At 46.9% G+C, this 26,550-nt stretch overlaps 2 protein-coding genes across 3 annotated transcripts in view; one reads left to right on the forward strand and one right to left on the reverse strand.

Moving 5' to 3' along the window:
- G3BP2 (G3BP stress granule assembly factor 2) overlaps window positions 1-5,776 on the reverse strand; it is a 36,526-nt gene extending 30,750 nt beyond the window's left edge. The window contains exon 1 of the mRNA XM_082194977.1: window positions 5,583-5,776. The gene's annotated coding sequence lies outside the window, so the exon portion shown is untranslated. The remainder of the gene's footprint in view (window positions 1-5,582) is intronic.
- A 2,594-nt stretch (window positions 5,777-8,370) lies between these two features.
- Window positions 8,371-26,550, forward strand: part of USO1 (USO1 vesicle transport factor) — a 52,802-nt gene continuing 34,622 nt past the window's right edge. For both annotated transcript variants that reach the window (XM_082194754.1, XM_082194755.1), the window contains exons 1-6: window positions 8,371-8,562; window positions 12,850-12,936; window positions 13,304-13,368; window positions 14,112-14,191; window positions 22,159-22,259; window positions 24,093-24,195. In XM_082194754.1, coding sequence (XP_082050880.1) covers window positions 8,497-8,562; window positions 12,850-12,936; window positions 13,304-13,368; window positions 14,112-14,191; window positions 22,159-22,259; window positions 24,093-24,195 — 502 coding nt within the window. In that variant the 5' untranslated portion in view covers window positions 8,371-8,496. The remainder of the gene's footprint in view (window positions 8,563-12,849; window positions 12,937-13,303; window positions 13,369-14,111; window positions 14,192-22,158; window positions 22,260-24,092; window positions 24,196-26,550) is intronic.

Below are 26,550 nucleotides of genomic sequence, written 5' to 3' on the forward strand. Positions count from 1 at the left end.
AGCAGGGACCGAAGAACGGGAGCTCACCCCGTCGCAGGGATTCGAACAGCCAACCTTCTGATTGGCAAGTCCTAGGCTCAGTGGTTTAACCCACAGCGCCACCTGTGTCCCTTATGCCACCTGTGTCCCTTATGCCGCTACTGCTAGTGCCAGCCAAACAATCATCATTCCTTTTGCCTTCCAGGATCACAGTCTGAAAAAAGTGGACATTGCACAAAGAACTCCACAGCAGCTCCCCACAGGAAAAAGAGCAAGTACTGTCTCGGTGATAGCTCCCTTCTGAAAGGCTAGATGAAGCTGAGACTAGCCAGATCCTATGCTGCTGATTCCTGACCATTGCTCATTAAGGTCCCCAACTCTTCTTGGCGCACAGGCAGCCCTCTAAGGACAGTTCCTACTAAGACTACACAATAGGACTACAATGTTAGTAAGAGGAGTGACCGGTGCTATTCCTCGTGTTTTGCTGACTTTCCTGTTCTACTAAGCTCCTGTATTTTTTTGTAAGCTGCTTGGGAGGACAGCTATGTATTGTTGAAGCCCTAGCCAACACCGAGATGGAGCACTATGGAGCAGTACACCTGTTCCTTTGCTGTTGGCCACATAGCAAAGGTGAAGGAGCCCTGCTGAGACAAGGTGACTGGCAGCTATGTTCATATTTTCTGCTTCCAGATCTCATTCCGCTTTGTTACAGCTGCCACTTCTGTGTTGATGGGGTTTAGGAGTTGAGGACCCTTTCCCACCAGTGTTAGAAACTGGGATAGAAAAGCTAGGAGCCAAATGGCTCGTGGGACCTGGGTTGTGGGTGCCAAAACAGAATGTCTAGTTGCCGTTAGGGGTGGGTCCAGCAACACTTATTATTTTGATAAGCATGAACTAATATGCAATTCACATAAGTGACACATTGTTAATATCCCATTTTAAAAAGAAATACATGTTTAATTTGGTGTTTACAATAAAATATTGGTACTAGACTTCAGTTTTCAAAACACTCTACTCTACATTATTAAACTCCTTAATGTACTGTCTATTCTTAACATATACTTTGAGGCTTCAAAGCAGATACATTTCAGTAATCCTTGAGTGTCAGCCAAGTGCAAAAAAATGGAACCCAGACCTTTTGCGGTGCTTGCAAATGGAGTATCTTTAGGCGCAAAATGTGCCTGGTGCCCTGCTAATTTCGAACCCTGCTTTCCACGCCTGCTGAGTCTTATTCACAGGCGCTCGTGTCAGGATAGAATTATGAAGAGAAAGGGGCTCAAAGATTTCTTTTCCACCAGGTCTTGGTGTAGTTTATTCCTTCTTTGGCCATCTGAATTCCAGGTAAGGGGGTTGAGACCCCTAACAGTTGAAAAGCCTCCTGGTTACTTCTGATGTGATGAATTATGCAGTGGGCATGTGAAGGAATGAGTAAGTCTGTTGTTGGGGGAACAAATTGGGGACATGTCTTTCCTCAAGACATAGAGAGGAAATAAACAGCAGTACCAGACAATAATGCATACGAACATGTGGAATAGTGTGGCTAGGTTATATGGCAGGGACAGAGTGCTGCAAAAGCAAACTGGGTCACGTGGGAGTCATACAATTGACTGATGTGGTATTTCCTCTGAATGGCTCAAGACTCTGCATTCACCAAGGCATCCTAGGTATACAAACTCCTACCAGAATTTTCTAGTGGGAAATGGCAGTCAAGGTTTGAACTTGGGACCACTTGTGTGTGAAACCTGGGGTTCCTGGTGCAACCCTCTAGGTCTTTGCTGGGTCAGGATGCTGTGCCCCATAATATGCCCTCCTGCTGTAGCTCAGTGGTTGGAAAACTGTTTGGGGAGAGTGAAGGTTGGATTGCAATTTTGCCTGCTTCTCCCTCCCCGCTTATCTTTTGGCATGACCACTTGTTGTCTGACATGCAAAAGGAGAATTTGGCCCCAATTCAAACACATCCCTCAGGGGGGTTTGTGCCTAATTCACCTATTTCCTGCCCCTACGCCCTATAGGAAGAGCTAACAAGAGGCTCTGCACAATTGCAGCTTCACCCTGTTAATGAGTTTGCAGCCTAGCCTGGCCCTTTATAGACTGCTAAGTAAAAGGGACGCGGGTGGCGCTGTGGGTAAAACCACAGTGCCTAGGACTTGCCGATCGTATGGTCGGCGGTTCGAATCCCCGCGGCGGGGTGAGCTCCCGTCTTTCGGTCCCAGCTCCTGCCCACCTAGCAGTTCGAAAGCACCCTTAAAAGTGCAAGTAGATAAATAGGTACTGCTTTATAGCAGGAAGGTAAACGGCGTTCCATGTGCTGCGCTGGTGCAGGCTCGCCAGAGCAGCGATGTCACACTGGCCACGTGACCTGGAAGTGTCTGCGGACGGCGCCGGCTCCCGGCCTCTAGAGTGAGATGAGCGCACAACCCTAGAGTCTGACAAGACTGGACCGTACGGGCAGGGGTACCTTTACCTTTACCTTTTTAAGTAAAAGTAGCCCACACTCTCCACTTCATCTCTGGGGGTTTTCCATTAGCATTTGGTTAGCTACAATGGAAAACAGGATGAGGAACTACATGGATCTTTTAGCATGCATACATGCAGTAAAGCTGCTGTTTTTCTCTGAATGGAAGGAAGATCTATTTTTGTCTCTAGGGTATTTGCATATGAATGCATTGGAGTAAACATTAAGGTGGCTAGGCTAGTGTTCAGAACTATGATAATACATCTTAAGGGAATTCTATTTTTTATTATCCTTTTAACCAAACAGAGCTTTGTTTTCAATTCAGGTCTAGGACCAGCTATAATGCACAGTAAATAAGTACATCTGTCAAAAGGTAAAAGAAAAGGTTAAAGCAATTTGTTATAGTGGGGTTGACAAACTCAGCAATCCTTGATGCGTCAGTAGGGACAAGACAGGTTCACAGCACCCATTTTACATGTGAAATGGAAGCTGATGTAGCACAGTAGCTAAGTGTTATTGAACAGGAAATCCCCACTTAAGATCTTAGCCACTGTAAGTCACTTTCACTCTTGTAAGATCTTAAGAGGAGTCAGCTGCAACAGGCCAATGCCTTATCTAGTCCAGCACCCTGTTCTCACAGCAGCTGACCAGATACTGATTATGGGAAATCCACAGGCAGAATTCAGGCGCAAGAATCTTTTCCCCTCCTGAGGCTTCCAGCAGTAACTGGTATTCAGAAGCATGACAGCCTGCAACTGCAGAGGCAGTGAATATCCATCATAGTTAGTGACCTTTGATAGCCCTCTTCTCCACAAATTTGACTAAATCCTCTTTGAAAGCCATCTAGGTTGGGTGAACACTATGGGAGTGAAAATAAAAAAATTCCTTCCAGTAGCACCTTAAAGACCAACTAAGTTAGTTCTTGGTATGAGCTTTCGTGTGCATGCACACTTCTTCAGATACACTGAAACAGAAGTTGCCAGATCCTTCTATATAGTGAGAAGGTGGGGAGGGGTATTACTCAGAAGGGTGGTGGGAATGGGAGATTGGCAGATAACTGAGATGAGCCTGTTGACGACTCTTAACGACTGCAATAGGTCTTACAGGAAAAGGCAAGGGGTGAGAAGGTAAGAAGTGTGCATGCACACGAAAGCTCATACCAAGAACTAACTTAGTTGGTCTTTAAGGTGCTACTGGAAGGAATTTTTTTATTTTGACTATGGCAGACCAACACGGCTACCTATCTGTCTATGGGAGTGAGTCTGTCATAGCCTAACCATGCACTGTGTGGAGAAGTGCTTTCCTTTCCCATCCTGAAGCAGGGGTTGGACTAGATGACCCTCAGGGTCTCTTCCAACCCAACCATTATATGATTCCTAACACTCCTATTACCTGGAGTTCCACACGCTTCTAGCACTGCCACCCCTAGCTTACAGGGCTGTTTTTGCCAGGAAGCAGGTTACTCTGGTGTGCTGGGAACTTGAAAGGTGCCACATGAGCACTAAGTATTTGGGAGTTGTCACTGAGCCCGCAGTGAAGGAAGCTGTGTGTGTATGTGCGCACATACGGGGACGCACATAACTGGACATGCACACATTAGAGAGAGAAAGAGAGTGACAGAGAGAGACGTGCACACTCACAATCTTACTCTTTCAAAGGCGGGCTTGTGTACCATAGAATCGCAGAACCGAATAGCCGGAAGGGGGCCTCCGGGGGGTCATCTAGCCCACCCACCCCCCGCCATGCAGGGAACCTCAGCACGCGTTTCCCTCCCCCTCCCACCCAGTCTGAACCCTGCTTAGCATTGCAAACGGGCTAGCGGTTTCGTGGCTGCAGATGCTGCCGCAAGCTGCGTGGGCACCTAAAAGAGGACTTATTGCAATTATTATTATTATTATTATTATTATTATTATTATTATTACCGCCACTACACACACAGAGAGAGAAAGAGAGTGAGTGAGAGAGAGAGACGTGCACACTCACAATCTTACTCTTTCAAAGGCGGGCTTGTGTACCATAGAATCACAGAACCGAATAGCCGGAAGGGGGCCTCCGGGGGGTCATCTAGCCCACCCACCAGCCGCCATGCAGGGAACCTAAGCACGCGTTTCCCTCCCCCCCCCCAGTCTGAACCCTGCTTAGCATTGCAAACGGGCTAGCGGTTTCGTGGCTGCAGATGCTGCCGCAAGCTGCGTGGGCACCTAAAAGAGGACTTATTGCACATTATTATTATTATTATTATTACCGCCACTACACAGAGAGAGTGTGAGAGAGAGACGTGCACACTCACAATCTTACTCTTTCAAAGGCGGGCTTGTGTACCATAGAATCACAGAACCGAATAGCTGGAAGGGGGCCTCCGGGGGTCATCTAGCCCACCCCCGCCATGCAGGGAACCTCAGCACGCGTTTTCCCACCCAGTCTGAACCCTGCTTAGCATTGCAAACGGGCTAGCGGTTTCGTGGCTGCAGATGCTGCCGCAAGCTGCGTGGGCACCTAAAAGAGGACTTATTGCACATTATTATTATTATTATTATTATTATTATTACCGCCACTACACACAGAGAGAGAGAGAGAGAAAGAGAGTGAGAGAGTGAGAGAGAGACGTGCACACTCACAATCTTACTCTTTCAAAGGCGGGCTTGTGTACCATAGAATCACAGAACCGAATAGCCGGAAGGGGGCCTCCCGGCGGGTCATCTAGCCCACCCCCCCGCCATGCAGGGAACCTCAACACGCGTTTCCCTCCCCCTCCCATCCCGTCTGAACCCTGCTTAGCATTGCAAACGTGCTAGCGGTTTCGTGGCTGCAAGCTGCGTGGGCGCCTAAAAGAGGACTTATTGCACGTTATTCTTATTATTATTGTTACCGCCGCTACCTGGCACCTCCCCGGCCCATTTATCCCCTCAGGGCGAGGCCGGAGGGAAGAAGGTCGCGCAGCCACCGGCCCCGCACCCCTCTGGGCGCCCGGGGAAGGGGCCTGCGGGGCTGTTGACAGCCGCCGCTCCTCCTCCTCCTCCTCCTCCCGCTCTCTTTCTCTGAGGAGAAGCTGCCCCGCTGCCCCCCCTTCCCACACACCCCCTTCACGGGGGAAGGCGGGAGGGAGGCCGGCCTTCCCCGCCCGGTCCGGCCCTCTCCCCCCCGTTACCTAGACGCTCTTCTTTCTCCGTCTCAGGGCCCGGGGTTCGCTTCCCGGCCGAGGGCGCGGGGGGAGGAGCGACTGGGGCAGCGCGTCCGTCTCTCTCTTTCTCCCTCCCTCCCTCACAAGCACGGATTCGGGGCGGAACCGGATGTCTCGTCCGCTCTCGCTCTAATAAGGAGGAGCGGGCGGGCGGGCGAGGGGGGGGGTTGGGGAGGAGGAGGAGGAGGAAGGTGGCGCGCGCGCAGCCTCCGGAGGGCGGCCCGGACGTGGGCGGGGTCAGAGGCCGCCGGAGCGGAAGGCGCACGCGCGTGCGCACGCGCACTCAGGTTTTGTTCTTTTTTTTGTTAGGGCCAATGGTAGCTTTTTTCTAATTTAGGCCGGAAGTGGCGGCTTCATCTCTATGGTTTCCGCCCGCCCGCTTCCTCCCAATGGCGTTTCCCAGGTTAAAGGGCGCTGTTTACAGCGCCGTCGCGGGACGAGTGACGAAGGGCGCGCCGAGTGACGACATTCTAAATTTAATGCTAAATTAATTTAAATTTGAATTAATTGAATTAATTTAAATTTCATTCTAAATTATATACCGGAAACGCGGGAGATTACAAGGGGTCAATATACATATATACATATGGATATATATATATATACATATACATATATACATATATACATATATATATATATATATATATGCTTTCGTAGATTTTCACGGGTACAGGAATGCAGGTTTTGGTGTCTTCGGGTGTCTTCCCGTGTAAGAGTCGGGGTGTCTGTGCGACGTTTCGACGAGTGAGACCTCGTCGAAACGTCGCACAGACACCCCGACTCTTACACGGGAAGACACCCGAAGACACCAAAACCTGCATATATATATATATATATATATATATGGATGTATCGTGCCATATAGGAAGCAAAAAACTTGTCTTGATGAATTGGAAGAGCCGCAAAAAGATCCCATTGAGCACATTGATTGACAATATGGACAGACTAGTTACCTACGAACGAATTGCATATTGACGCAAATTAAGAATGGATAAATATGAAGAAATCTGGAAGGAATACTTAAAGTTATAAGGCGGACAGGGGTGGGAAGTCGGGGGAGGAGAGGCGGGGAAATATTGTTTAAAAGGTGTAGTTATAGGTATTACTCAAATCTGAATTGTTAAATTGTGTTATTAGTGTTATTGTGGTTTTTTGTATATTGTTTTTGTTGTTGTTTGTATTGAAAAAATGATGATGATTATTATTTTTTAAAAAAGACATTCTTTCTTTCAAGAAAAGGAAAGCGTTTCCGTATTGACCACACTTCTCGCCCCTGTCAGAGCCGGTCTGGAACCTGGGTGGAATCTAACAAGCGTGTTAAAAACGTTGTGAAAATGCTTTTTTTAAAAAATCGTTTTGAAAAAGGCATTGAATTTGCTATAGCTCACAGTCGCCATCTAGTGCCACAAATTGTATATGGCACTGTACAACACATTCAAAACGCTTCGTTTGCAGCTGTATAGCTGAGTCCCTGGGCCCCACATTGGCTGTGGTGTTTAGAAACATCATCATAATCGGTATTGTTTTTTATTTTATAGCTACATGCCGCTCTTCAGCCCTATACCCGCCCCCCCCCCGCACACAGTTTAAAATACCATTGTTGTTGTTTAGTCGTGTCCGACTCTTCGTGACCCCATGGACCAAAGCACGCCAGGCACTCCTGTCTTCCACTGACTCCCGCAGTTTGGTCAAACTCATGCTGGTAGCTTCGAGAACACTGTCCAACCATCTCGTCCTCTGTCGTCCCCCTCTCCTTGTGCCCTCAATCTTTCCCAACATCAGGGTCTTTTCCAGGGAGTCTTCTCATGAGGTGGCCAAAGTATTGGAGCCTCAGCTTCACGATCTGTCCTTCCAGACTCAGGGCAGATTTCTTTCAGAATGGAGAGGTTTGATCTTCTTGCAGTCCATGGGACTCTCAAGAGTCTCCTCCAGCACCATAATTCAAAAGCACCAATTCTTCGGCGATCAGCCTTCTTTATGGTCCAGCTCTCACTTCCATACATCACTACTGGGAAAAGCATGGCTTTAACTATACGGACCTTTGTTAGCTACCAGCATGAGTTTGACCAAATTACGAGAGGCAGTGGAAGACAGGAGTGCCTGGCGTGCTCTGGTCCATGGGATCACGAAGAGTCGGACACGACTAAACAACTAAACAACAACAAGATGTTCATCAGCCCAATAAAGAAATAAAATAATAATATCGCCATATATCAAGCGATATCCCCCGAGAATCACTGTTATTAAAAACCGCATTGAAAAGCATAGTGACAAACAGGCTGCGTACACGCAAGGCCAAAACGCGCGTGTTACACGTAACGTGTGAATCAGCCCCGATGCCGTGATGGGCGGTGAGGAAGGGCGAGGCAGTGGAAGACAGGAGTGCCTGGCGTGCTCTGGCCCATGGGGTCACGAAGAGTCGGACACGACTAAACAACAACAACGTTGCAGTTTTAAACACTTTTAATGGAATGAAATAATAACTAAAGCTAAGCCATGCCTTCTGCATAAGGAGGTCTGGCCCAAATCAAAGCCTGCGCTGAAAAAAACAAAACAAAAAAAAGGTTTCGATTTCCCCTCCATGGGCGGGTTTCAACTCCTAACCTCGGGGGAGAGAAGTCTACAGAAGCCGGAAGTTGAGGCGGTGTGTCCCTCTACCAGTTTCCTCTCTCTAGGGTGACTACCTTTGTGCCCTGCACCGGAAGTTCAGGCGGGGTGTCTCTCCGGCGTCTCTCTCCGTAGGATGGCTACCTTTGTGCCACGTCTTGGCGCAGGCGCACTGGCGGCGCTGCTGGCTGCTGACGGGAGCTGACGCGGCCCGAGGAGAGGAGCCGCGGCCTAGCGAGCCTGGCGAGGCGGGGAAGGCCGGCCGGGGAAGATGAACTTCTTGCGGGGCGTCATGGGCGGCCAGAGCTCCGGGCCCCAGCCCTCCGGAGCCGACACGGTGAGTCCTTCGCTGGGGAAGTTCGCTTAGGTCCCCCCCGGCGGCGACCCGTGTCGCCCTTCCCCGGCGCAGTCCCTCCCTTGGGGCGCCCGGTTGCCTGACGGCCGGCTCCCTGTTCCACTCGTCCTTCCTCACAGCCCATTACGTCATCGGGTCTGATTCACACGTTACGCGTAACACGCGTGTTTTGGCCTTGCGTGTACACAGCCTGCTCGTCGCTATGCTTTTCAATGTGGTTTTTAATAACAGTGATTCTCGGGGGAAGGGTGGTATGCAGGCTTGATATATGGGGATGGTATTATTATTTTATTTCTATATTGGGCCGATGAACATCTTGTTGTTGTTTAGTTGTTTAGTCGTGTCCGACTCCTGGTGACCCCATGGACCAGAGTATGCCAGGCACTCCTGTCTTCCTCTGCCTCCCGCAGTTTGGTCAAACTCATGCTGGTAGTTTCGAGAACACTTTCCAACCATCTCGTCCTCCGTCGTCCCCTTCTCCTTGTGCCCTCCATCTTTCCCAACATCAGGGTCTTTTCCAGGGAGTCTTCTCTTCTCATGAGGTGGCCAAAGTATTGGAGCCTCAGCTTCAGGATCTGTCCTTCCAATGAGCACGCAGGGCTATCTTCCTTCAGAATGGAGAGGTTTGATCTTCTTGCAGTCCAGGGACTCTCAAGAGTCTCCTCCAGCACCATAATTCAAAAGCATCAATTCTTCAGCGATCAGCCTTCTTTATGGTCCAGCTCTCACTTCCGTACATCACTAATGGGAAAACCATAGCTTTAACTATACGAACCTTACATCCTTTCAAAGGTGTTGGGGGCGTGATTATTAGTTTGTTCTTTTTCATGTGTTCTGTGCTTTTATGCTGTGAGCCAGCCTGCTATCTTTGGGTGGAAGGCAGTATGCAAATTAAATAATGCCACTTTGCCATTTACCAACCACTGTTTCACCTCATCTGCTTTTTCAAACTTGCTGTCCCACCCACTGCCATGCCCATTTATTTGGTGTGAAGGACCATATTTGTCTTCCGTATAGTGCTACTTTACCAGGCCTTTCCATTTAAGTTTTGGTAGGTACATCTTTGCTAGCTCTACGCTACAGTTTGCTAAAATGCTTTCTACATTTGTGTGATCATATATTACCCAAAACACTTGTTACCACTCTTTCCTGTCTCCTTTGTCCCCAGTAGTGACATAACTTGAATACAAAATAATTTACCAGACTGACTTCTTGTACATTGTTGTGTAACTTGTGTGTGGGAGTTTGGATTTATGTCACACTATAAATGAGGGTTTAGTAACCTGTGATTCTGCATATGATGTACACCCAGCACACTTCATATGGTCATATGGACATCAAATATGATACCAATAACTCCCCAAGAAGTAGTACAATCGAAAAATTGGGGGGGTGTCTATAAAAAGGTCCACAACTTTCAGATTTTCCTTAAAAAAAGCTGAACAATTAAAAGCTCAACAACTTTTGGGTGTCCTGGTTTTTACTTTTTGAAATATGGCAACCCTCTTGTTGGATGATTTATGAAAGATTTCTGATTCCCAGTTGTTTAACAACAGTGTAATTTCCATACTTGCAAAGGAGGCAAAGTCATTACAGTAGGGCCACAGATTTTTTGTTGCCCAAGAGCTCTCACCCTTAGCATCTTAGCTTGTTCAGTTCTTCTCCATGTTTCAGACCAGGTGAGTATTTCTCAACTGCAGGAATCTCCTTTCCATTCAGAGCTATATGAAAGTTATCTCAGTGCAGAGGCTGCAATAAAAGATGATGTTTTGTGGCCTTTGATCGAAGGAGAAACAACTCCCTGCATTTTCTGAGTGTTCCCAGTATGTATCACTTTGTTTCTCAGATATGCTGCCAGGAAAGTAGCCACTGCTTTGCTGTGCTAAAAACTTTTACGTGCATCTTCATGTTGAGTACTAAACAAAAACCTATTGTCTGCAATTAATAGTGTGTGGGTGTAGGTCTTAACTTGTTTCACTGAAAAATCAACTATTTGAGACACAAAAGACACATTATGTAGAGCTCCATTTGCTTTCCCCTGTTTTCTTTTAAAAAGCTATTTGAGTATTGATAGGCTGCAAGTCTGAGAGAAGGATGCATTGAGAGAGCTTACAGTGGTGCCCCACAAGGCGAATGCCTCGCAAGACGGAAAACCCGCTAGACAAAAGGGTTTTCCGTTTTTCAATGCGCTTCGCAGGACGAATTTCCCTATGGGCTTGCTTCGCAAGACGAAAATGTCTTGCGAGTCTTGAGATTTTTTTCCGCTCCCCCCCTTTTTCTAAGCCGCTAAGCCTTTAATAGCTTTTTAGCAGCTAAGCCGCTAAGCCTTTAATAGCCGCAAAACTGCTAATAGCACTAATCCGCTAAGCCGTTAATAGGGTTGCTTCGCAAGACGAAAAAACCGCTAGACGAAGATACTCGCGGAACGGATTAATTTCGTCTTGCGAGGCACTACTGTATTTTAATCATCTTTCCCCCACCAGTTGCTTATCAGTTTATAACCCCCCCCCCCAAAGCAGCTTTGTTCACCTGTGTCAGGAAAACATATGGGTATCCTGTAGCGTTCCTCCCCACTGTTGAGCTGAAGCAGGACTAAGTGTTAATCGTCTTTGCCTGCTCATTTATCTTTGAAGATTTGAAGCATACCCAGATTGATTCTGCTTTGTATTTTAAAACAATATGGAAAGACGAGACTTCATGTCAAGCCTAAAATGCTGCAGTATGCTATTATAAGGAACAGGAGAACTTTGTGATGGATATTAGAGTGTAGCAAAACGTTTGGGCCATAGCTCAGTGATAGAGCACCTTGTATGCAGAAGGTCCCATATTGAATCCCATATTGAATCATAATATGGGATTATGATTCCCCCGTGTCCCGGGGAGGTTTTAAAATGCTGGGGGTCGGGAGCGAAGCGCTGCCGAACCCCAGCATTTTAAAATCTCCCCGTGTCCCGGGGAGGTTTTAAAATGCTGGGGGTCGGCAGCGCTTCGCTCCCGACCCCCAGCATTTTAAAACGCTGTTCCGAAGGGGGGGCGGGGACACCTGCCCCAGCCGCCCCACTTCGGAAAGCTGTTCCGAAGTGGGGAGGGGGGGCGGGGACACCTGCCCCAGCCGCCCCACTTCGGAAAGCTGTTCCGAAGTGGGGCGGGGGCGGGGACGCCTGCCCCAGCCGCCCCACTTCGGAAAGCTGTTCCGAAGTGGGGCGGGGACGCCTGCCCCAGCCGCCCCACTTCGGAAAGCTGTTCCGAAGTGGGGAGCGGGGGCGGGGACGCCTGCCCCAGCCGCCCCACTTCGGAAAGCTGTTCCGAAGTGGGGCGGGGGGGCGGGGACGCCTGCCCCAGCCGCCCCACTTCGGAAAGCTGTTCCGAAGTGGGGCGGGGGGGCGGGGACGCCTGCCCCAGCCGCCCCACTTCGGAAAGCTGTTCCGAAGTGGGTAGGGGGGCGGGGACACCTGCCCCAGCCGCCCCACTTCGGAAAGCTGTTCCGAAGTGGGGAGGGGAGGCGGGGACACCTTCTGAAGGCGGGCAGGGGGCGAAAGTCTTTGTCCCCCCTGCCTGCCTTCCCAGGGGCTTTTAAATCGCCCCGGACAGCGGAGAAGTCCTCCGCTGTCCCAGGGTTTTTTAAAATGCTGGGGGTGGGAAGAAAAGCCCTCCCCCCCCAGCCTTCAGAAGAGGTCCGGGGACAGACTGTCCCCGGACCTGGTCTGAAGGCGGTTTCCCTAGGAACGCATTAATTGATTTTCAATGCATTCCTATGGGAAACCGTGCATCGCAAGACGAAAAAACCGCAAGACGAAGAGACTTGCGGAACGAATTAATTTCGTCTTGCGAGGCACCACTGTATAATTCTAGGTTTGCCCCTTTTTTCCAGAGTCTGCTGGTAGTATTCAGCTAAGTTTTACTCAGAGTCGACCCTCTGAAATTAATGCGTCCAACTTAGCCATGGTCATGCATTCAGTCCAGCTTAGTTGAATGCCACCCTGTGGGGGGGGGGAAGGATTGCAGCACAGTGGTAGGGCAGATGTTATGGATACAGAAAGTTCCAGGAGTCAGACTTTGGCATCTCCAGGAAAGGCTGAGAAGGACTCGTGCCTGAAAGTGACCACGGTCTGACCTTGATACTTGCTTTTGCATGAGGCTGATGGAACAGTTTGAGCTTCAACTTGGGTAAAGTTTCAGCGGTGGAACAGCTCAAAGATGAAGTGAGGAGAAGATATTTACAAACAACAGAGAACTTTCTGAAATACTTCAATTTTATTTCTCTTATAGATTCAGAAATTATGTGATAGAGTAGCATCTTCAACCTTACTTGATGATCGCAGGGATGCTGTACGTGCACTAAAATCTCTTTCAAAGGTATGTATGTTTTGTCCCTTACATGAAATTTTAATTGTGTATGACACCAGTGTGGTGTAGTGGATAAGAGTCTCGTAATCTGGGGAACTGGGTTCGCTTCCCCGCTCCTCCACATGCAGCTGCTGGGTGATCTTGGGCCAGCCACACTTCTCTGAAGTCTCTCAGCCCCACTCACCTCACAGCGTGTTTGTTGTGGGGCAGGAAGGGAAAGGAGAATGTTAGCCGCTTTGAGACTCTTTCGGGTAGTGATAAAGCGGGATAGCAAATCCAAACTCTTCTTCTTCTTCTTCACCTAATAGTACTTGGTGGCAATTTGAGAGTTCTGTAATTTTCTTTTAGTTGTTACTTCTGTTCTTCAATTTCACAGAAATATCGCCTGGAAGTGGGGGTCCAAGCTATGCCTCACCTTATCCATGTTCTCCAGACAGATCGGTAAGCCTCTTATGGAAAATCTAAAAGTATGCAAGCAAGTGTTCTGCATTAGTCACTTTTTCTGTTGTGTAGCTGCAATTGAATTCAAATTAATGTGAAAATGATGAAATTGCACGGTTTTTTTTAAATAAGAAGGCATTTACCAAAATCCAAAACATCAATTTGTTTTCAGTTAACCTCAGCAAGTCCAAAAAGCTTTTAAAAATATCAGTTTTGTAATTGGAAAGATTAAGAGCAATAATAGCCAAGAAGACCGGGGTAGGCAACCTAAGGCCTGGGGGCCGGATGCTGCCCAATTGCCTTCTCAATTCAGCCAGTGGACGGTCCGGGAATCAGCGTGTTTTTACATGAGTAGAATGTGTCCTTTTATTTTAAATGCATCTCTGGGTTATTTGTGGAGCCTGCCTGGTGTTTTTACATGAGCAGAATGTGTGCTTTTATTTAAAATGCACAGGAATTCGTTCATTTCCCCCCCCCCCAAAAAAAAAATATAGTCTGGCCCACCACATGGTCTGAGGGACGGTGGACCGGCCCACAGCTGAAAAAGGTTGCTGACTCCTGAATAAGACAGTCACAGCCCCATAAGAGATACCATATTTGGATCTTTGCAGCCTTACATCAATGCTACAGCCTTTTATTTTGCTGCTGCTAATTAGGCCACTTTTACTATTTGTGTGGATGATTTTTATTTTTTGGAATGTTAGTGCTTTTCATTCAGTGAGAGATTGTGCTTGTATTCACAGTTCAGATTCCGAAATAATTGGCTATGCTTTGGATACGCTCTACAATATCATTTCGAATGATTTGGAAGAGGAAGAACAAGGTATACACTTGCTTTTTTATATTAGCTTCTTAACAACTAGATGAATAAGCATGCCCCATTTTTTGGTTACCTAGGGCTCAGTAAGCTTGTCAGAACACATTTGCTCACTTTCTGAATACTTGAAGTAACCAGGACAATGAATGCTCTTTCCATCCGTATGGTAAAACCAGCAGCTGGTTGGTTGCAGCTGTTGGATTTGTAGCAACACTCTGTGGAGCACAGTAAAGTTACTGATCTTCAGACAGAACGACACAGATTTAGCTGACCCGATCATTTCAGAAGTCAGTGAAGGACATTCCTCAAAAGGAAATGAGAGCCCTTCATAGGTTACACAAATAAGAGGAAGACAGAAGGAAACAAGTGACTTGAACCACAGGAGGTTTTTTGCTTGTAATTGTGGAGTAGAGTTTGCAGATCTCTCCCAAGGTCATATTCCTGAGATCCAAATGATGGCTCGTTATGAATGAGATTATGAGTTTCTCCACTAAAGAAGTGGGAAAACAGGAGTTGCAAATGCTACTGCTTCCTCTCACAGTTTGCTAAGATCTAGGGATTGCATTAACATGTGACATGGCCAAATGTGGACACCTATTCTTCTGTACCTTGTCCCTATCTACTGTTCGGAGCCTTTGGTCGTGTTCTTAGTGCTAACACACTGAGAATTACTGTACTTCCTAAGACCTGTACTAGGTGCCAGGTTAAAAGGGTAAAGGACCCCTGACAGTTAAGTCCAGTCGCAGACAACTCTGGGGTTGTGGAGCTCATCTCACTTTACAGGCCGAGGGAGCCGGCGTTTGTCCGCAGACAGTTTTCCGGGTCACGTGGCCAGCATGGCTAAGCCGCTTCTGGTGCAACGGAACACTGAAACCAGAGCAGTGCAAGGAAACACTGTTTACCTTCCCGCCGGAGCGGTACCTATATATCTACTAGCAGTGGTGTGCTTTCGAACTGCTAGGTTGGCAGGAGCAGGGACCGAGCAACAGGAGCTCACCCCGTCATGGGGATTTGAACCGCCGACCTTCTGATCGGCAAGCCCCAGAAGCTCCGTGGTTTAGACCACAGCGCTACCTGTGTCCCTTACAGGTGCCAGGTTACACACCACCAAATATTTTTCATGTCCCTGCTGATCCTCCAAATGTGTACAAGTACGACAGTTTATGGCAGGCATAGGCAAACTCTGGCTCCCCAGATGTTTGGGACTACAATTCCCATCATCCCTGACCACTGGTCCTGTTAGCTAGGGATGATGGGAATTGTAGTCCCAAGCATCTGGAGGGCCGGAGTTTGCCTATGCCTGGTTTATGGGCTGCCTTGGGCACGAGGAGCAACTCTGGAGGATCATGAGTTCTTGCAAGACTTTTAATGCTTTTCCTGATGAGTTGGAGGTCAGCTAGGTTTTTGAGAAGCTGTACAATGTTTACAAACTAAAAGGAAGAAAATCATGATGAAAATAGCTGTACAGAGCTTCTTACTTTTTACGTGAATTCAAGATAGAAATGCTTGCAGGTAGTTTTCTAGAATATTTCATTTTATGTGGAATAATGGAATGTGCATTGACAGAACTTTCAATTCGGCCTAGGTGCACTGTATAGGCATATTTGAATGTGCCAAAATATTTACTTGCATGAGTATATCTTGCTGGTTCTGGTATTGATTCTTCAGAAGTAATTTTCTGAATTTTTAGCTACTAGATTTTGCAATGCAAACCGAGGAAGGAATGTTGAGAATACTTTGTATATTCTGCGAGCAGATGATAATTTATTTGCTAAATGCTTAAAATTGAACTCAGCTTTCAACCACCAGAATGCCTTACTAAACAATAAAAGAAAGAAGGGACATAGGCAAACCAGTGGATTCAGTTACGTTACAGTTACCGTATTTTTCGCCCCATAAGACGCACTTTTCCCCCTCCAAAAATGAAGGGGAAATGTGCCTGCGTCTTATGGGGCGAATGCAGGCTTCAGGAAGCTCTGCGCAACCCTCGGGAGACCGGCTCCGAGGGTTGCGCAGAGCTGCCTGCGGTCCTGGGACCAGCGCAGCTCTGCGCTGCCATCCGGAGCGGGGCGCTAAGCTCCGCCCCGCCTCCGGTGGCTGCACAGAGCTGCCTGCCATCACGGGATCAGCACAGCTCTGCCCATCGCCAGCCCCACAAGCTCGGGGGACAGCGGGGAGGCAGAGCGTGCCTTCCCACTGTTCCCCGACCTGGTTCTTCCAGCCCCGAACCTGGGGGAGGAAATAATTTTTTTTTCTTTATTTCCCCCTCAAAAAACTAGGTGTGTCCTATGGGCCGGAGCATCTTATGGGGCGCAAAATACGGTATATACTACCCAGATTGGAATGTTAACTTTTACAGGCAGTCCAGGGAGGGAAGAAACAAGGGGCAGTTGCTCCCAGTTAGGCCAATTTTGGAGAGGGCTATGCCAGCATATTCGCCATCAGGAGGGCTGTCTCCTCACTCTTGATGGCGAATATGCTTTGATGACAGTTGGCCAAACCAAGGCATCCCATGGGAGGCGGGGAGAACAGGGACACACCTGTTTCTTTAGAGAGTGTAGAAGCATCAAGGTTTAGGGAGGACAAGATTGTGGAATCTTTGCTTGGCCTCCAGAGGATGTTTTTAACTACATTTGTTTAGGGGAGCCTGAGTTAAACTAATCAAGTAACCACTGTAGTGAGCATTGATCTGTAGTTCTTCCTTTTGAAATCAATTTTATGCCATTAACCGATCTTTTGTGCCGTACTAAATTGAAATCTGCTTCATTTTTGAATCTTTCTCTCTTCTTGTCTGCCTTTACAGATGATTCTGAAGGTAAAGCAACCTGAATTTATATTAGCATGGTGTGTCTTTAGCTATAGTTCTAAGCATTAACTGACTCACAACACCATTAATCGGTTTTTAAAAGGATACTGTGTAGACTTTTGCAAGGGTTTTAGCCCTCTCTTCTTAACACTTTTAAATTTTGCATCTGTTTTGGCCCCTTTCATGTCAAAGGGGAGCCATGTGACTGCTCAAGTTGATAATTGATGGAGAGAAATGTGTCTTGTAACGTTAGATACTGAATTAAAAGACCTGAAATACTTTCCATTTGTTACTAAGATTGCTGAGTTCATAATGAAGGGGGCAATATGAACACCCAGTGTTCAGAAATAATTGCTGAATTGCAAATATTTTATAGCAATTGAAGTTCAAAAGTGTATTTTTTGCAGTGTCCTTTTTAAACAACGCTGTGTACATGAGCATGCATCTTAACAGCCCTTTGATTCCAAGGTCCACTTGGAATCATGTTGCAGGCATCTTCTGTAATAAAAACTTTTTTATCAAATGGCTGATCTTAAAATACTTCATTGCAATACTGTACTAATGATGCTGAATACATTGTAACCTGGTTAATAGCATAATATTGATGAGGCTTTCTTGCTATTAACATATTATCTTGCCTGTATCCTTTCCTGGATTTTCTCTTGTCAGTTTATTTTAACATTTTGGAAGATAAGGAATATAATGTTGGAATATGGCATTGGCATATTGGTTGGGTTTTAGCCAGTGCTAGTCCTACTCAGAGTAGACCCACTGAAGTTACTTTACATGACTAGCTTAGGTTGATTTCACTGGGTCTATCCGCGTGTAGAACTTGGTTGGCTACAGCCCACTGGATTTGATGTCAACTTTGATGATCAGTGTCCTCAAAGCTGGGGGAAAATTGATGGCATCGAGGAATTTTAACTTTCAGATTGGTGTGTCCAGTGGGACATATGGGCAAAATTGCATGCTTCCATTGTGGCTGCCAATACTGTCTTAACTCTTCTCCTCCAGCAGCCCCTTCCTGGCTTTTCCCTAACCCTTACTCCTACAAACAGAGAGGTGGTGGAGTGGAGCAGATTGAAGAGAGGCTTGCCCTTCTGAGGTCAAAGAAGGGTTATGGCTAGCAGGAAAGAAGATTTGCCTGAGAAGTAGAGGTTAAAAGGAGCTAGAGGGGATAAGGAGGAAAATAGGATGACCGCTCCTCCTGAACCTGGTGCGACTTAGAAGAGCAGAAGATGGGGCTTCAGGGGAACAGAGTCTGCCTAACAAGTCTCATAAAGTGAACTAGGTAGAGATGTAAAAAGGTAAAGGGACCCCTGACCATTAGGTCCAGTTGTGGCCGACTCTGGGGTAGTGGCGCTCATCTCGCTTTATTGGCCAAGGGAGCCAGCGTACAGCTTCCGGGTCATGTGGCCAGCATGACTAAGCCGCTTCTGGCAAACCAGAGCAGCGCACGGAAACGCCGTTTACCTTCCCGCCGAGCGGTACCTATTTATCTACTCGCACTTTGACGTGCTTTCAAACTGCTAGGTTGGCAGGAGAGGTAGAGATGTAGCCCAGCAAAAAATAAGTAAGTAGAGACACGGGGCAAGCCAAAAGGGAGAGGTCCACTTTCCTAACTCCTGGAAAGCCTATCTCTGAAGTTGCCATTGGAAGACTAGACAAGAAGGCAATAGCTAACAAGAGGACTGAAAAAAGCTACTGCTTGATGGAGAAGTACATACTGCTTGAAGTAAATACGCTTCTAGAAGCATACAGCGTACCTATAACAACCTGCAAGAAGACATAAAAGCCCTCAACACTTCAGACTTGATTCTCAGGTGTGCTGGCTGGGAGCCAGTGGGCCTGGTCTTCATAATTCCTATGTATAAATTGCTGAACGCCTTATTTGGAAAGGTTACACCAGCCATCTCTGATTCTATACGATACATGTGGTCAAAATGGAGACGTTCTCCTTCCGTATTGAAGATCATGCTGTTTCTTTTCCATTGAGAATGAGGAATTAGCTGACACAAATGGGAAGCTGTGACTACGATAGGCCACAAGTATAGCATTGTCCAAATTGCATAAAATATTTCGGCTTAGTTTAATGATATGTTACGGCTGAACCAAGCCATTCTGTCATTTGTGTACACTCGTTTATGGAGGACTGTCCCCACCAGGCTTTTACGATTCAAAACTCACTATTTTCTCTTCATAGCAAGATACACATGGAATGGGGTAAGGTTAAAGTCAAAGGAGTCTTGGATTCCTCTTCCAGTAGCAGAGCAAGAGTATAGCTCAGTAAACCACAGGAGCTAATAAATTGGCAGTTTTGCTTGCACCTGTTTAGTAAAAAACAAGACAATGTTTCTCTGATGCTTCAAGAATAAAGGAAGTTCTACAAATTGGGAATGTTCTTTACTCATGAATATGTGAATCCTATGGCAAATAGGATATCACTTCTGTATGGTAGTTTCTTCTTTACGCGGAGTCCCACATGCATGTTTTGTGGCTCTACGGTGCAACATTTGGAATCTGGGCAATGAAACGCTTTGGCAGCAGGCCTGTCCCCAGCCACAACTCAGATCATGGTTGCTACAGTGATAACATTGTCAGAACTTTCTCTTCATTTTGAGCTTTTTTTTTAAAAAAAAAAAAACCTCCCCCTCCTTTTTTTATTTAAGCTTTCTTTCATTTTGCATTTTACTTTACCTTGCTACCATGTGCCTGCTGTGATAGTAAGTTCCCCGTTTGTTCAGATCACAGCTGTTATCTGTTCTGTCTGGAGTGGTGGATAAAGGTAAAGGTAAAGAAACCCCTGACCATTAGGTCCAGTCGTGGCCGACTCTGGGGTTGCGGCGCTCATCTCGCTTTATTGGCCGAGGGAGCCGGTGTACAGCTTCCGGGTCATGTGGCCAGCATGACTAAGCTGCTTCTGGCAAACCAGAGCAGCGCACGGAAACGCTGTTTACCTTCCCGCTGGAGCGGTACCTATTTATCTACTTGCACTTTGACGTGCTTTCGAACTGCTAGGTTGGCAGGAGCAGGGACCGAGCAAAGGGAGCTCACCCTGTCATGGGGATTCGAACCGCCGACCTTCTGATCAGCAAGTCCTAGATTCAGTGGTTTAACCCACAGCGCCACCTGCGTCCCACTGGGGTGGTGGATACTTGCCACAAATTCATGAGACAGGCATGCTGCGCTAGTGTTGGGCAATGCTATGGGAGCAGGCCCTCTCTCTGGTAGACACAGGCCCCTTTAGTGCTACCTAAGTGAATGTGCCCTGTTTTGGCATCACTGTTTTTCCTACTGACAATTGAAGAAGAAGAAGAAGAGTTTGGATTTGATATCCCGCCTTTCACTCCCTTTAAGGAGTCTCAAAGCGGCTAACATTCTCCTTTCCCTTCCTCCCCCACAACAAACACTCTGTGAGGTGAGTGGGGCTGAGAGACTTCACAGAAGTGTGACTGGCCCAAGGTCACCCAGCAGCTGCATGTGGAGGAGCAGAGACGCGAACCCGGTTCCCCAGATTACGAGTCCACCGCTCTTAACCACTACACCACACTGGCTCTCAGTAATCTTGAGGCAGTAATCTTGGCCTGTCTGGCCATTTTACAAGCTCCCAGGCCAGTTGCAGGTGCCATGGCAGTGTCCCCTGAGGTTCTGCACCTGTGTCCTTGATATAGAAATGCTTGTTTCTTTTTGTGAATTCCAGATGCCAGCCTTCCTTTTACAGTCGTACCTTGGTTGTCCAACACCTTGGTACTCAGACGTTTTGGCTCCCGAACGCTGCAAACCAGGAAGTGAGTGTTCTGGTTTGCGAATGTTTTTCATGAGCCGAACATCCGGTGCAGCTTCCAAACTGGGAAGCTCCTGCAGCCAATCGGAAGCTGCGCCTTGGTTTTTGAACCGTTCTGGGAGTCGAATGGACTCCCGGAACGTATTAAGTTCATCTACCAAGGTAACAGTCTGTTCATTTTTTCTCTCTGAATATTTAAAAAAGCAACTGTTCCAAGATAAGCTAGATTTTCATACTTCACTGCAGGGAACTGTACATATGATTTCATATTAAAGCTATCATCCTTTGAGCATGGTTCTGCTTTGAGCATGAATATGCATTTCCATCATATCTGCCGTGTAAAGCATTGCACACCTCAAATAATTATGTTTGTCATGAACATGCAATTATTAACACATTGCCTCTGAGGAAAGTGGAGGTCTCAGTTTTTCTTTCTGCATGTCACACCACTGAATACATATGCTAATTATAAAGTTTTTGGGGAATAATGTAGAAAATAAATGAGTGGGGTGGACAAAAAACAAAGCCACTGTCCGGGTGATGTAAACCAGGCATGTCCAAAGTCCGTTTTGGGGGCTTAATGTGGCTTGCTGATCAATTTAATCTGGCCCCTGTGGCAGTATATGTCTTGGTGCAAAATCCTAAAAGCTCAACAACTTCAATCCTAAAAAATCGGGCCCTCTTTGAAAATTGTTAGGGCAACCCTGTAAACAGTTCAGAGTGAATAAATAATACTAGCTAAATGTGCAAAGTACATTGCTAAACAAAACACATGACCTCTTAGAGGCCTTTTTCTTGATGTGAGCTTCAGGAAGAACTCCCCCTGCTGCCACCTGATGTGAGATTCTCCCAAATTTGCTGTCAGTGGTGGGTGAGACAGAAGAATCCTACAAGCTGAGTTTATAGCAGATTTGCTAATAGGGGATGAAGGCTTGGAGCAAATATGCTTTGGATTCATAAATAGAGGCAGCATATGCCACAGTAGTAATATTGCCATGGTTGATGCCTTATTCCTAAATACCCATATGGATTTTTTATATATATATTTAATGTTTGCAAAGGGCAGGCCCAATGAAATTAATGTGACATCTGGAAGGATAGCTGGGATAGAAATACTTCTATTAAATAATGAACAATTTATTGGTAAATATAGCTTTCTCTTTACTGACTGTCTTCAGCATTTTTCAGCAAGCCCATGTTAAGTTTCACGCCTGAAGTTGTGAAATGTTCCAGTGCACATTAAATATGTTCTGTAACATTGATTGGTGGATGACAATTATTTTTTAAGCTAAAATTTTTATTACGTTTACTCAAATAGTACTTGCTTACAATTACGGAGCTGATTGAAGCTTTGCTGTAATTGAACCTTTGTTAATGTTACAGAAGAAAATTTGCAGAAACAACCGGAAGACCTTGGAAGTCAATTTACAGAGCTTTTCATTAAACAGCCAGACAATATCACTCTTCTTCTGACCTATTTGGAGGTGAGAACTGTTCTCCTTTAGTCATAGAATAAGCATACAAATTTGTTGGTTGATATTGCGGTGAACAAAGCAGTATTAATCTGGGGAGAGTGGATCTTGTCCACTCCTTTTTACTGCTGTCTTCCCTACTTGACCAGCGAATCCAGTCACAGAGCCAGGCTAGGGGGAAAGCATCATTTGAAGGGTTGTAGAGGAAGTGATGTTTAACTGGGACTTGGGAAGTCAGGGGTTCCTATCTTCATTCAGTTGTGACGCTATCTGGGGGATTACAGTGGTGCCCCGCAAGACGAACGCCTCGCAAGACGGAAAACCTGCTAGACGAAAGGGTTTTCCGTTTTGGAGGCGCTTCGCAAAACGAATTTCCCTATGGGCTTCCTTCGCAAGACGAAAGCCCATAGGGAAATCTCCGGGACAGCGGGGAAGCGTAGCGCGTCTTCCCCACTGTCCTCGGACCTCCTCCGAAGGCTGCTCCGAAGCCTGGCGGCAGAAGGAGGTCTCTCCGCCCCACCGCCAGGCTTCGGAAGGCTCCTCCGAAGGCTGGCGGTGGGGCGGAGAGACCTTCTCCCCGCGCCAGCCTTCGGATGGCTGTCCTGAAGACTTGCGGTGGGAGGAGGGTTTTCCTTCCCACAGCCAACACTCAGAAAAACCCTCCTCCCACCGCAAGCCCCGGGAACAGAGGAGAAGCGCTGCGCCCCTTCCCCTCTGTTCCCGTACCTGTCCTGAAGGCTTGCGGTGGGGAGAAAAGCCCTTCTCCGCACCACCAGCCTGGCAAGCGGTTTCCATAGGAACACATTAATTGATTTTCAATGCATTCCTATGGGAAACCGTGCTTCGCAAGACGAAAAACTCACAAGAAGAAAAAACTTGCGGAACGAATTAATTTCGTCTTGCGAGGCACCACTGTAGCTCAGTGTCACATTGTGGGGATAACATGGAAGAGAAGAGCCCTGGTAGTTTGAGCACCTGGGAAGAAGGGCAGGATATAAATGTAAAAAACAATCCTTTCATTTAAGTAGCATAGCAACCTGTTCTCAATTTCAGTGTGGGCCTTCAAGCTTTGTTAGATCAGTCCAAGGGTTAAAGTAGAGTACCCAGGAACAGTAATTGAATTTTCAAAATTATAAATTAATTGCACTAAAGTGGCTAAGCTATGAACCAGAAAGTCCCTGCAGCAAATTTTGCCCCTGTTGTGAGCGTACTAGGTAAAGGTAAAGGGACCCCTGACCATTAGGTCCAGTCGTGACCGACTCTGGGGTTGCGCGCTCATCTCGGTCTATAGGCCGAGGGAGCCGGCGTTTGTCTGCAGACAGCTTCCGGGTCATGTGGCCAGCATGACTAAGCCGCTTCTGGAGAATCAGAGCAGCACACGGAAACGCCGTTTACCTTCCCGCCGGAGCGCTACCTATTTATCTACTTGCACTTTGACGTGCTTTTGAACTGCTAGGTTGGCAGGAGCAGGGACCGAACAACGGGAGCTCACCCCGTCACGGGGATTCAAACCGCCAACCTTCTGATCGGCAGTCCTAGGCTCTGTGGTTTAACCCATAGCGCCACCTGCTTCCCCTGGCTGAAACGGGAATAATACTGGCCTGCCTTGCAGTAAGGATTATTGATTATGTGTATGAAGTTCTATACAAATGTTGGTGATGTTATGATTATCTTAATTTGGCTGTCATTTAGACCAGAAAGTAAACTTCCTTTGACAGAAGCAGAGCATATCATTTTGTGGCTGCTGTTGTTGTTTTTGGTAAAATTATAGCACAAATATTGGCCAGAATAATCGTAAGCAATGAAATACAGTGGATTTTAATGCTTAGGCATGTTGACTTGCAGGAATTTGATTTTCACGTCCGGTGGCCTGGAGTGAAACTTCTTACAGTGCTATTGAAACAGCAGGGCCCCCAAGTGCAGCAGATAATACTAGTCAGCCCCATGGGTAAGTATTTACCGTATTTTTCGCTCTATAACACGCACCCAACCATAACACAAAGGAGGAGGAAAACAAGAAAAAAATATTCTAAACAAAACAGTGGATGTATGATTTTTGTGGTTCATGCTGTGGCCACAGACATGTGATCTGACAGTGAGTTTGGGGTAGCCCAATGCAAAAATCCTGAGGATCCATGTGGATCCGTGCTTTGTAACCACGTTTTAAGTGGGGAGGGAAGGAAAAGCACTCAAGGGCCAAGGAACACACATGTGGTAGGTGGAGAAGGATGCTGCTAATAATGCAGAAGAGGGGTTTAAGGGGAGAAGGCTCCTCTCCTCTCCCGCTTTGCTCCTTTAAAGAAAGAAGGCTCTGCTTCTCTCCCTCCTCCCCTACTCGCTGAAAAACTTTGCTGCTATTTAGCCAGCTGAGTGGGGAGGAGAGAGGGACAGAGAGCCTGCTTGCTTTAAAGGAGCCAACCGGACAGGAGCCGCTTACACTCCTCTCCTCTCCCGCTTTGCTCCTTTAAAGCAAGCAGGCTCTCTGTCCCTCTCTCCTCCCCACTCAGCGGCTCTTCTCCCGCTTTGCTGTTTCAAAGCAAGCCACGGAGGAGGGAAGGAAGGGGAACCATGGATCCTCTGCTCACGACTGCAGCAGATTCCCCCGCCATCCGTAGGCATTTGCTCCATAACACGCACAGACATTTCCCCTTACTTTCTAGGAGGAAAAAAGTGAGTGTTATGGTGCAAAGAATACGGTATTTTATTTTAAAACATTTCTATGTAGCTTTTCAGATGCAGTGACCTCCCAAAGCAGTTTACAGTAAAAAAATAAACATCAGTAAAAATCCATACAATAAAGCAAGGAAAGTCCAGCAAAAGAAAAACTTCTTAAGAACCAAATAAAGCCATCCATCAAGGCATACTATCCTGGACACATGAAAAGATTTACGTCATCATAAACTTTATTGCACTAGCCAAAGGCCATGGCATCATTCACAAAGGAAACAAAAAGAAAAACAGCAATAACCATCAAAACATCAGGCACTGCAAATACAATAAACCACGGTCACGTCTGCTAGAAATTATTTGTTGCATACGATAGAATAGCAGTTGGTTCTCAGATAGAATGGGCCAGCTTAAATATCCGAATCACCTTTGCAACTGACCAGTATTTTATCTAGTTCTTTTCTCCTGATCTTCTTAGCTGCCAACGTATATAGTGTTACTTTATAAGTTACGAAGTCGTCAGTATCACTCAGCAGCCATTTCACCCTTTCCGTCCTGTTCCAGTGTGTTCCGTTCGTAAGCAGGGGTTTTATAAATCGGACTTTTGGTTCTATATATAGCGGGCATTGCAATAAATAGTGGTACAGGTCCTCTATGTAAGTCTCTCCTTGTACTGTACGAATTAAGTACTTAACCTGAGGTACCACTGTAAAAGCGATTCTTAGTACGGCAAGTGGGAGCTTTGTCAGATAACTAGCTCGGATGTGCTCCGTTTTGATAAGTGGGAACCATAGTGAACTTTTGGTAGAGGCAATCGTGGTTAAATCCCTTTCTGCATCGGACTTGAAGAGACAATCTCTTAAGTGCCTCTTATCCATCTTCATGATCACCTGAAGATCTTGTACAGTGGTACCTCAGGTTAAGTACTTAATTCGCTCCGGAGGTCTGTTCTTAACCTGAATCTGTTCTTAACCTGAAGCACCACTTTAGCTATTGGGTTCTCCCGCTGCCACCGCGCCGCCGGAGCACGATTTCTGTTCTCATCCTGAAGCAAAGTTCTTAACCCGAGGTCCTATTTCTGGGTTAGCGGAGTCTGTAACCTGAAGCGTCTGTAACCTGAAGCGTATGTAATCCGAGGTACCACTGTAATCGAAATTGGGTCAAGAGGCGTTGGACGCCATGCTTCCAACATTTGGTCTCTTCTTGTTCTGTGTGGGACAGAGAGAGATTGAAGCCTTGAAAAGATTTTCGCTGGTGCAGAAAAGATAAAATTATGCACCAGACAATCCTGTATGGGGAGCACATTCCATTAGCAAGTGCCACAACTAAAATAAGGTCCTATTCCGCTTCTACACCCATCCCACCAAGGGGTGTGGTGTGGTCCAGCGTCAGGGCTTCTAAGGATGCTAATAGTTAAGTCAAATACTCTTGTGGTAGGTGGTCCTTGAAAAAGGTAAAGGGACCCCTGACCATTAGGTCCAGTCGTGTCTGACTCTGGGGTTGCGGCGCTCATCTCGCTTTATTGGTCGAGGGAGCCGGCGTACAGCTTCCGGGTCATGTGGCCAGCATGACTAAGCCGCTTCTGGCGAACCAGAGCAGTGCATGGAAACACCGTTTACCTTCCCGCCGGAGCGGT

Source organism: Podarcis vaucheri, assembly GCF_965113315.1.
Source record: "Podarcis vaucheri genome assembly, chromosome: 13".
NCBI lineage: Eukaryota > Metazoa > Chordata > Lepidosauria > Squamata > Lacertidae > Podarcis > Podarcis vaucheri.